Source organism: Aotus nancymaae, unplaced genomic scaffold (assembly GCF_030222135.1).
Source record: "Aotus nancymaae isolate 86718 unplaced genomic scaffold, 86718_ANA_hifiasm-v0.15.2.pri h1tg000002l, whole genome shotgun sequence".
Classification (NCBI taxonomy): Eukaryota; Metazoa; Chordata; class Mammalia; order Primates; family Aotidae; genus Aotus; species Aotus nancymaae.
The window spans coordinates 38,969,451-38,981,811 of record NW_026988413.1 but is presented as its reverse complement, the minus strand read 5'-3'; the positions used below and the strand labels follow the sequence as shown (position 1 = coordinate 38,981,811).

The window sequence follows — 12,361 nt, the reverse complement described above, 5'->3', positions numbered from 1 at the left end:
AATTTATAATTTTTTGTAAAGACAGGATCTTACTATGTTGTCCCGGCTGGTCTCAAACTCCTGGGCTCAAGTGATCCTATTGCTACAGCATCCTAAACTGCTGCGATTACAGGTGTGAGCCACAGCACCTGGCTTGCATTATTCTTTTTATTGTTGAAATATTGCATTTATAAGAATATATATTTTACTTATCCTTTCCCCAGTTGATAGATATTTTGGTTGTTCCTAATTTTTGTCTATCATAAATAATGCTGCTATGAAAATTTGTGTACAGGTTTTTGTGCAGACATACATTTTCATTTCTTTTGGGCATATACCTAGGTGTGGAATTGATGGGCCATATAGTAACTTTATGTTTAATATTTTCAAATGTTTTCCAAAGTGGCTGCATCATTTTAAATTCCTACCACCATTGTATGAGGGTTTCAGTTTCTCCACATACTTGCAACACTTATGATTATCTACTTTTAAAAATTACAGCCATCCTACTGAGTATGAAGTGGTGTTTCATCGTGGGTTTTTTCTTTTCCTCACCAATGATTGTGGATTTTCTTTCAATTTTTCTTGATGGTGTCTTTTGAAGCACAAAAGTATTTAATTTTGATAATTTCCAATTTATTTATTTTTTGTTATTGCTGCTTGCGCTTCTAGTGGTGTATCTAAGTGTATGCTACTTAAAAAAATTAATTATAATATGGCAAATTGGATACACATGTGGGCTTTTGTGTCACAATTCTATTTTTAAAAATTCTAACTCTGCTCTTGACAAATTAATTAAGCTTCCTCAGCCTCAGTTTCTCAACTGTAAGATGGAGATATGACCAAGACCTCCTTCTTGAATTGTTGTGGACATTAAATGGAATAATGTATGTGAAATACTTAAAATTACGCAGGTCCGTGGTAATGAATACTCTACTAATGTGAGCTATCATTGTTGTTATAATCCCAATAATAATCTCTGGTGCTTTGAAAATTAAACCAAAGCCAAGGAGTTGATATGAAGAAGCATGTAAAAATGTACAGTCATAATGCTTTACAGACAACATTGAATTTGGCTCCCATGAACATCAGCAATAGTAGTCATGGTAATTATTATCTCCAGTAGGAACTGCAGCTGAGAGATCTTAAGAGCTTTTTCCAAGGCTACATGGATGGGAAATAATAGAGAAAAGGTTACAAGCCAGGGCTGTGTTTCTTCTTAAAATCTTTAGTTCAGTTTTTCTTTTTTTTTTTTCAGTAACAGATTTGTTGTAGGCATCAGGCGACCAGGGATTTGTATTCTTCAGGGTGAAACATTACTCTGACAATCATGTTGAGAAAGAAAAAGTGATTTTATAGAAAATTAATATTGATAGCATTACATGAAAATCATAGAGTTAGAATATATTTGACCAGAAAATTTATGTTAGTAGTTACCCATAGCAATCAATGCATTATAATTATAGGTACCTTTTCTTTAATGAAAAAGAATTTCTTCCTTCCAAAGTTATGCATACTATTGTTAAATATTGGAGCCTCTAGAGAAGCAAAAAAGAAAATATATTTTTGATATTTTCTTAATATGCTTCTGTTCCTAATAATATTTATATTTTAGAAGCAGCTTATGAAATGAGTAGATCGATTTTCTATTTAATGTTTGGATTCATTAGGCATGAAGTTAACAAATTAATTTCCATTAGGGTGCCTGTACGGTTGTAAATCCTGGACCTCCAGAAGATTTTTCAGTATTGGTTTAAAATCTTTTGTTTAGCAGCAAATAATTAGTTCTGCAGAGCTTCTGAAATTAATTGACCACTTTAATGCTGTTTACTTATCTAGAGAAAGAAAAAGAACTTCTACAAGTCCCTTGATAAAATTAAGCCTTGGGAACAATTAATTCAAACACACACATGGCTTCTCTTTAGTAAGCATATACTCTCTAAAGTTGATTAAGCTGACCAAGTGGTTATTGCTTATAAATTCACCATTTTATGGAGAAGCAGCAAACACTGCTAAACACTTTATGGAATAAGAGGAGGGGAAATTAGCAACTTGATCCCAATGCTGTGATTTTAAATTGAATTCTTGAAGCCTACAAGTTTTACACAGGACTTTTTGAGTGCTGGATGCTATCACTTTGTCAAGTCTTATTTTTATTATGATTCTTTGAGAAAAATACATCTGACTAAATAACACTGAATCTAAATTGGGTAAAATAATTGTGACATTCAAAACATTATTTATGATTTTAGAAAAATATCCTTATAGACACTAGATGAATTTTAGTCTCAAATCAACCCTCCCCATCATAGTGATTTATCAGAATTACTAAAGCAAAGTGGTAGAGCTGTGCTCTAGGAGTTTGGGATTTATGATCATAATCTCTTCCAATGAGTCTCTTTCCTTTCCCTCCCTTCAACATTTTTTTTTTCTTTTTTGGTTAGGACTATCCAGATCACGTGGCCTATTTCAAACTCATGGCAAATACATTTGATGCTGAGAAAATTTCTAATGTATTCGAATTTGTCTACACAAACTAGTTTAATCTATATTTAGTTCCTCAAGTATTAGTTATTTCATCCAGAAAGGAAAAAGGCTATTAGTCTAAGTGTATTAACATGTCAGTATTTGGGAGAAGTGTCATGCAACTAGTGGTTTTAATTTGATATTTTATTTTATTACATTTTACTTTATTTACCTAGTTGAATAAAAAGTAATGTTAAATACATGGAAGCATGGTTGTTTTCTACACTAAAAATCATTTTGACTTGAAAAGATCTGATATCTGACCTTCATCTGAAGTTTTAGCAGATGAAAATGTCAGATGTCTCTGTTGAATTAATAAAAGGCAAATGTCAAATCAAAAAATGATTATAAGGTTTAATTATATGACTTTAGGAGGATATGTTGTATGAAAATCAAAGCTTTAATAGTGATTATAATTGGCAAGTTCTTTTCTTTGTAAGGAATTACAAGTCACTTTATATGAAAATTGCAAGTTTTGTCCTAAGAAACGAAATTTACTAAATATAGTGACATCTTTGTGTGTGTGTGTGTGTGTATGTGTGTGTATGTGTGTGTGTGTGTGTATATGTGTGTTTTAAAAATCAAGTGATAGGGCTTTTCCTTAATAAAATCTGAAATCTCTTATAGTTAAATGAACAGAACAGTGTATCTAGGATGCTACACTTTATTTTCAAAGTTAGTTTAAAACTTAAAAATAGTAAAAATTCATATGCCTTATAGATCTCTGTCTGCTACCACATAATGAATGATTAGTTAGTTTCTGTTAGAAATAGCCAGAACTAGGCTGGGTGTGATGGCTCATGCCGGTAATTCCAGAACTTTGGGAGGCCAAGGCAGGAGGATCTCTTAAGCCCAGAATTTGCAACAAGCCTGGGCAGGCTGGTGAGACCCTGTCTCTACAAAAACAAACAAACAAACAAGCGAAGGACAATAAGAAAGAAAGAAAGAGCCAGAACTTTGAACAAAATTTCTAAGTAGACCAGTTTACAAGTCTATTGTCAATATGTAGTGGCTGGTTATGAATGGAGGAGAAGGATAAGATGAACTAGAGGTGAGAGGAGAAGACAGCAGGGGCAAGTGAAAGGCAGAGCCAAGTTTATTGCTTTTTGGTTATTCCAGGTGTATCTGCTTTGTCTCATGAAACACCTGGATGACCATTGATTTCTAGTGGAAGAAATACTGAAGTAAAAGTCCTGACTGTGCACTTTAAAATTCTAGATTTGTTTAATATACTCACGGTTTTTCAAAAGGAAGGGTGACTGGAATTTTGCACTAATTAATAGTTCATAAAGTGTCTAAGTATAGATGTCTGTTTATTTTTTATTTTTTTATTTCTAAGACTGGCCTGAAGTGGGCATGGAGAACTCCTTGATGGGACAGAATTTTCATTCAATTTTATTGGTTTAACCTCACAAAATAAAATATTTTCTTAAGATGACTCTGTGGTCATTGTTGGGCAGCGTATGCTTAATGGATTTTAGTTATCATTATTTACCTTAAACCAAATTTATATTTCAGGACACAACTATAGGTTTTTTGTAGTCAACATTCCAGGAAATACTAAGTGATATTAATAATTATAGATGGTGAACTTAAGTCTTTATATTACTGAATTTGTTTGGTTTGATGATGCTGGGCTATGACATTCTTGCTAACCCAAACTGTGTGTCATGGTGTAACATAACTTATAAAAATGGGCACAGATAACACAGGAAGCTTTTTATAAAAGCAGCCCACAAATTGTGTTTCTTTGAAATGAACTGTCCATTTATGGGAATGGTCACTGGGTTGTAGATATGGACCAAAAGAGTTATGGTCCATATCTTTTAAAAGAGATTGAGGAGATTTATTTTTAAATTTAATGAAAATGCCTTTTTTGTATGGTATTGACAGATAGTGAATTTCTGTTCATTTGTAAACATACTGTCATATTTTAATAATTTCAAACATATTGAAAATGCAGACTTTATTAATTAATAGTGGGAGCACATTTTCCTTTTTTACTAAATGTTCTACAGGTTCTTTTCTTTCCATCCACAGTGCCGTTACCTTCATTTTAAGCCTTTCAGACATCTGGCAGTCAGTGATCTGCTGGACTTGGCTCTTTCCAGCTGAGCTGATTGTTAAATTTTCGGAAAATTTGTGAGCTGATTGTTAGACATGGCCATTATTTAAATTATTTTAACTTATAATTAAATAAATTTATTAAAACAAATGTATTAAAAAACTCAAAAGTTATGACTTCCTAATTATTTTACATTTTACTATTATCTATGCTAGTAAGGTTATTCGTGTTCATTGTCTTTGAAAGGTGGACTATATTCTATTGTACTTTCATTGTAGTATATTCTAATATACAACTGTGTATCTCTTCCTGATTTTGTGTTCAATGACTTTATATTTGGTTGGTTTAATATGGTGACGGTGAGAGTATTTACACCATAGAAATTAGCAAATGCTGTAAGTCAGTTTTTGTTTTTGTTTTCGGGAGAGGGGATTGTTAAATATTTGCCTACATGCAACATCACTACATGCAGTCTGCTATCTTTTGTTCTTCCTGTTTTCAGGCTGTTCTCCCAGCTGTCTGTCTAGCACAACCCAGCATACTTTTTTTTCTTAAATAGGGAAAGCTGAACATGGTTAACGAATGAATGATGTCAGAAAAATGCGGAAAAATCTAGGCTTGCCATTTAGTAGTCTAGACAAATTTAGCATCTCTAAGCCTCCATTTTTTTATCCTTAAAATTGGGCAATGATCCCTTTTTTTTCTACCCATTTAAGAAGATTTTCCAGTGAAAGCCACAACCTGCTCATGTTTATGAAGGGACTTTGGAAAGTGCTAAATATATGCTGTTTTTTATTATTAATACACACTACTTCACGTTTTCACTTCTTGGCTGTTTACAAGGGCTCATAATCTAAATTATATCATAAATTGATGTCCCAGATTTTTTTACAGCCTAACTGCTACCTATATTTTCAACTTTCCTTTTGTTCTTCATGTTAGATACTGGGATAGTGTGCACCAGATAGGTGTGCCATCATTTTCTCAGATGATGCCCACTGAAGACCCTGCATGATCATGGCACTCATTTTCCTGCTGTATTCAGATTGGCCTCAACAATTTTCATTATTGCTCTCCAGGAAAAATTACAAATGAATCAGATTGGGCAACGAAGACTAAACCTAATTATTACTCTTTATTAAAGAAAGCTCTTGTTAAAATGCAGATATTGCAAATTAAGAGAAAAATAGGACATAGTAAATTATAGTCACTCGTTAATATCTTAGTAAGAAATAGTTAATGAAGTCATTTAACCCTGAAGCCCTAATTCAGTTAAGTTTCAATGAAGAACAAGTTGTAGAGATATTGGGAACCCAGGGCAGGAGCCTCCTGAAGAAGTTCCAGACCAAGGAAATGTAAAGAAGGACCTGGACCTTTAGGGTGGGAGCATTGAGGTTGGACGTGAGGGCCACCTGCAAAGTTTTGCCCCAGAACAATGTCAAATGTTTGCATTTGGCATAGAACTTTCTCTTTTTGTTTGAATGGCTTTGCTAGAATATATTTTCTATTATGGATTTATCTTGCTTCTCAAATATTGCTAAGACACTCCCTTTTGATTTTTGGTGGTTTAAAGTGCATTTTGGTACATTACCAAATAAGGTCTGAATTATGCCAAATTTTAGATTTCTCCAGAGAAAAGAAAGATGCTGAGGAAAAAAGCATAGGTTTGGGACTCTCTAAATCCAAGTTCAATTCCTTTCTTTAATAAATACATAAAATTTTACCTGAGAATGCTATCATGCTCTTGAATTTTATTTAGAAATTTCTCTTTGTATATGATTGAGTTCACAATCCTCCTCTGCTCCCTCTTCCCCCTTCTTCTTTCTAGATTTTCCTCTCTTTATACAGATTATTGTGCCTTATCCTCAATAGTTAGAAACAATATTTGTAAAAATCACTAGGGTATACTGCATAGTGATTTCCCATGACAACTTTACTAGTTTCCATTATAAATTGTTATTTATTGGTGCCTAGAGGTCAGATGAGTGTAGCTGCTATGGAGTAAGAAGGCAAAACACAAGAAAGTTATAGTCCTATCCTCAAGTAATGATTCAAACATGATAATTAAGTCAACAAATTGATAGAAACTAGTCACTAACTCTGGCTATACTCAGTTCCTTCAACAAATAGCTCATTGCTGAGTATGCTATGCTGCAGTAAGAAAATTATATAAGGCTGTTGATTAAGTGCCTGTCTTATCTTTCAGAGTTCATTTTATATTTGAAATGGAAGAGGCTGGATTTCAGCAATTTGCTATAAACTGCTAGTATATGATGATTTGGGGGAAGTTATTTTTTAAAAAAATAATTTAAATATGGAATGTTCAGCAGCTTGTTTTTTTCCCTGGGAAAAATCGTATCATTATTCCCAATCCCTCTGACAAAGTGACTGTCACATTAATTCAGAGATGTTGATGTTTTATACAGGTGTAGCCTGTAAGAGATGAAGCCTGGTATTTATAGAAGTTGACTTATTTTATTATCATATTCGCGTGTACCTTATTTTCTACATGCCAGTAAATTTGAATAGGTATCAGACTTCAAATCTGTATTGGAGACCAAATCAATTGAATATCTGATCCTTCTCTCTTTATTTTAGCTGGACCAGACCAATTTTGAAGAAAGGATACAGACAGCGCCTGGAATTGTCAGACATATACCAAATCCCTTCTGCTGATTCTGCTGACAATCTATCTGAAAAATTGGAAAGGTATGTTCATGTACATTGTTTAGTTGAAGAGAGAAATTCATATTACTATTTAGAGAAGAGAAAGCAAACATATTCATGGGCTTAATTCTTATATTTAAAATTAGGAGACATGTATGGCGGCTAATGCCTGTAATCCCAACTACTTGGGAGGCCGAGATGAGAGGATTCCTTGAGACCAGGAGTTTGAGACTAACCTGGGCAACATAGCCAAATTGCATCTCTACACAAAAGAAAAAAGTTAGATGGGCATGGTGGTGCATGCTTGTATTCCCAGCTACACAGAAGGCTGAGGCAGGAAGATCACTTGAGCCCAGGAGTTCAAGGTTGCAGTGGTTGCACCACTGTACTTCAGCCTGGGTGAAAGATCAAGACCCTCTCTCTCTTAAAAAAAATCTGATTTTCATGCTGAAATATTGACTAAATGAAGAATTAAACAATGAAATCATAAAAGAAAAATAATCATTTTCCTGATAAATGATTTTTTTTCTTCCTGAAAAATACACATTCAGTTTCAGAGAATTTATCTCATTAGAGATCATGAGATGAATTTTGTGAAAACTGAAGTAACACCATTATGAAGCAAATTGTGTATATTTGCTTTCAAAATCTTAATACTTGAATACAAATATACTCCCTGGGAAGTCTTAAGGTAATGGCTACTGGCTATCAAACAAATGTAAAAATTGTGTATTTTTGAGTACCTATTACATGCCAGGTAGAATATCTCCTCTCGGCCACAGGAAAGCATCATTATCTCCATTTTACAGAAAAGCAAACTGAGGCTCAGAGAGATGATATATTTTGCCAGTTAATGAATGATGGAGCCATGATTCCAGCTGAGATCTGTACTGCCTTGCTTTCTAGAAATGGTAGTCCCCACCATGAAGAATTTCTCAGTTTCCTTTCTAATCAAAAGGTTAGGACCCTTTTGATTGCCAGTGACAGAAACCCAATTAATTAGCTTAAGTAAATGAAATGGAATTTATTGGCTCATGAAGCCTGAACTGTGTGAAGACCTAGGTAGAGAACTGGTCTTAGGGACTCAGTGGAACCAAGGACTCAAATGCTACCTGGTAGCATTTCCCTTATGCTGGTTTTATTTTTTGAGACCAGGCCAGCTTTCTACATACAGTGGGTCCTTGGTTAGAACTCTTTGCTCCTATCTTCAAGGACCATGAAAGTAAGAGCCCTTTGTTCTTGGCTCAATGTGAAAAATCCTGGAGACTCTTGAGTCACAATGCTTACTCCTTGGGCCACTCATAGTCTAGAATGAGCTAGGCCGAATCTCGTGCCAACAGCATAGGTCTGATGCCAGATAAAAGGGAGAATGAATGGGGATAAAAGATAAAACATAACTATTAAATCATTGTACCAAAGTAAAAATGTTGAGTCGACTTGCAATTTGTTTATTTTAATTAAATTCATTTCCTTTTTTTGGCATTTTGAAGGCAAAGTAAGATATTAAACTTTATTTGTATTGATTTTATTCAAGGAATTAAGCTAGTGGGAATAACAGATTCACAATTCTAAGACCAAGTACCAGCTTCTATTATTGGAAATTTGGTGTGTGCCAGTGCCATGAGGAAGGGATACTTTGTTTTGTTTTTTATTTTTTATTGAATTTGATCTCTTTTATGATGTATCCCCAAGTGCCTAGCATCGGGCCTGGAATATGGTATATACTCAATAAATATTTATTGAATGAATCAATGATTGAATGTGAAATGGCTGACATTACATAGAAACCTATAGCATTGCTGGAGAGATAAAATATATAAACATAATTCATTGCAGATATATTGACAAGTTCAAAATAATATAATGGATATTGAATATCTATCTTTTTTTTTTTTTTGAGACGGAGTTTCACCCTGTTGCCCAGGCTGGAGTGCAGTGGTGCGATTTCAGTCACTGCAACCTCTGCCTGTGGATTCAAGTGATTGTCCTGCCTCAGCCTCTTGAGTAGCTGGTTTTATAGGTGCCCGGCACAAATGCCTGGCTAATTTTTATATTTTAGTAGAAATGGAGTTTTACCATGTAGGCCAGCTTGGTCTTAAACTCCCGACCTCAAGTGATCCATATGTCTTGGCCTCCCAAAATACTGGGATTATAGGCATGAGCCACCATGCCTGTCCTTAAACATCTCAGTTTTAATTGGATGCTAGGGGAATAATTAATCAGAGTAAGTCTGGGTTAATTGAAAAATGTGTACTCCAGATACATTTTTATTTATGGCCAGATAGAGGACATCCATCTGAATTTGCAGAATTATCTGGCTTAACATTTTTTAATTTTCGTTTTCACTGTGTCCCCATGTTGATTCAATTTTAAAAATATGCCTATTTTATTTCGATTCAACAATGCTGTGCCAGTACAAACCCGTAAATTCTATTATTTTTGTTTTGTTTTTTGTATCTCTTCCTCACCCTGTTACTTCTTTTCTTACAAAATTGGTATTTGGAATTGATAGAAACATTTTAGAAGAGTGACATATCATTTATAGTACTTTGTATCTCTGCACCCTTGGGAAGTGACCCTGGCTTCACATTTCATAACTGCCTTGTGATCATGGCCCTCAAGTGGTTGCCAGATGGTTGAAGAATATTAACCCATCTGGCTCAATTTTGTGACCATGGGTTGAATCCTGTACATAACTTCAGTGTGCAAACCACATATCCATTCCAAGATTGTAGTCAGGATATGAGCTTTATAAGAATAAAACTTCTTCCCTTCTGATTTGGGCCTGGTATGTGGTGCTACTAGAACCACACCACCAACTCTTGGTGCTAACAATTTGTGGCACCAAGTTGTTCAAGTTTCACCCATTAAACAAATTCCCTGATCTTGCCTTCTCCTCAGGTAACTACCCCTTTCTTTTTTTTTCTTTCATAGCTAACATTCTCTGCTCTCCTGGTCTCTCTACTTCTTCACTTTCATTTACATCTCAGCTTCTGAAATGTGGTTTCCATCATGTTCCTAAAACTACACTGACCAGGGTCATTAGAGACCTCTTATGAAATATAACGACACCTGTCTACTTCGGTGTTGAGCACTTTTTCACATTGAACCCATTTCATTGATTTATGCCTTCCTTGGCATTCCTATCCAACCCATTTCTCCTTTGATGGAGAAGGTGAGTCTGCTTTAGCTTTTTACTGTATTGTGAGTCACCAAATGTTATGGATGGGAGGTTAGCTCGGTGTATGAGAAAGGGTGGAAAAGAGTGTGGGGAGGTAAATAGATGGGAAAAGGTAATTAAGCTTTATAGAAAGGCTCTTATTAGCAAGCTTCTGGGGGATGCCAAGATCCATGCTCAGAGATTGCCAAGGTTGTCTTCAAATATCAGTTGTATATCACTCCTTTATATTTTTTGTTTGTCTGTATTGTTTGTTTTTGAGGCAGAGTCTCGCTCTGCTGCCCAGGCTGGAGTGTAATAGTGTGATCTCAGACCACTGCATCCTCTGCCTCCTGGATTCAAGCGATTCTCCTGCCTCAGCCTCCTGAGTAGCTGGGACTATAGGTGTGAGCCACCATGCCCAGCTGGTTTTTGTATTTTTAATAGAGACAGGGTTTTGCTCTGTTGGCCAGGCTGGTCTTGAACGCCTGACCTCAAGCGATCTGCCCACCTTGGCCTCCCAAAGTGTTGGGATTACTGGCATGAGCCACTGCTCCTGGCTTATTACTCCTTTAGAGTGATTTAGAGCTATGTTTGGTTATGGTAACTTGATAGTAATGGGAATAACCATTGACGAAATGTAGCCTTTATCTAATCATTTATCTAGTTCTTTCTTGCTTGTGGTTCATGAAATTTTTCATCTCTGTACAGTTTCAAAATTAAGATGATGATAATATTTAGAGATACTTTATTCCTTTGTGAAGAGAAAAAAGGCTTTTATTAACAGAAATCAGTGGCAATAATTTAATAAATACAATCAGCTGGTATTCCTATAGTATTTAAAAGAAAATAGAATGTTTACTAGATTTCAGCCAGTTTTCAGACTACTTGATGTCTATTCTTACTATAATAGAAAATATATAATTTGATCCTGTGCTCATTTTCAAAGACTTTTACTCTAATAAATGATTTCAGTAGTTTAAAATGAAGTTTAATTATATTTATCTTATGCTCCTACTTTTAAAAACAAAGTCTAACAGATTTTTCTCATGATAAATCACAGAAAAAGCCACCTGACATTTTAACTTGTTTTTGATTTGACAGTGAAATCTTGTAAAATCTGCCACAGCTCTAAACAGATAAAGATCAAGGTGTGAGGGAAAAATATAGGATATTTATGTGTTTATTTTTTCCACCTTGTTCTAAGCACAGCAATGAGTATTCGTAAAAGTCTTTCTTTCTTTGTCCACACTTTCCATTGCTCTTTAGAAGCCCCACGCTTTTCTTTAACACATACAATGTGGCCTTTTCATGAAATAAATTCCCTGCACAGTGATATATGGCAGAGCATTTAATTTTGCCAAATATCTGCCTAAGTGTTTGATGTTGGAGGGTCTCCATGAGGTTTTGTCTCTATAATTACTTGGGTTAGTCTCCTTGGATATACTTGTGTGAATCAAACTATGTTAAGGGAAATAGGACAAGTAAAATGTTTGCACATGCAACTTACTGGTCCCACTTTTTATTCTTTTGCAGAGAATGGGATAGAGAGCTGGCTTCAAAGAAAAATCCCAAACTCATTAATGCCCTTCGGCGATGCTTTTTCTGGAGATTTACATTCTATGGAATCTTGTTATATTTAGGGGTAAGGATCTCCTTTGAAATTCATTATGTATCACATAGTTATATGTTAATTTTTGTGATTCTTAAAGGACTAGGAAATCTGGTGAATAGGTGTAAAAATATAAAGGATGAAACCAACTCCAAACACTAAGAAACCACCTAAAACTCTAGTAAGGACGAGTAAAAATCCTTTGGAACTAAAATATCCTGGGACACAAGTGGCAATTTACAATCTCAATGGGCTCAGCAAAATAAATTCCTTGCTTACAAAATTATTTACTGTTATGATTCCAAATCACATTATCTTATCTATATGAGATTACTGATACCTTTATTTTACAGTA

At 34.7% G+C, this 12,361-nt stretch overlaps 1 protein-coding gene across 1 annotated transcript in view; it reads left to right on the top strand.

Annotated features, from left to right (window-relative positions):
* CFTR (CF transmembrane conductance regulator) overlaps positions 1-12,361 on the top strand; it is a 181,957-nt gene that overhangs the window by 16,636 nt on the left and 152,960 nt on the right. The window contains exons 2-3 of the mRNA XM_064374118.1: positions 7,169-7,279; positions 11,931-12,039. Of these exons, the coding sequence (XP_064230188.1) occupies positions 7,169-7,279; positions 11,931-12,039 (220 nt within the window). The remainder of the gene's footprint in view (positions 1-7,168; positions 7,280-11,930; positions 12,040-12,361) is intronic.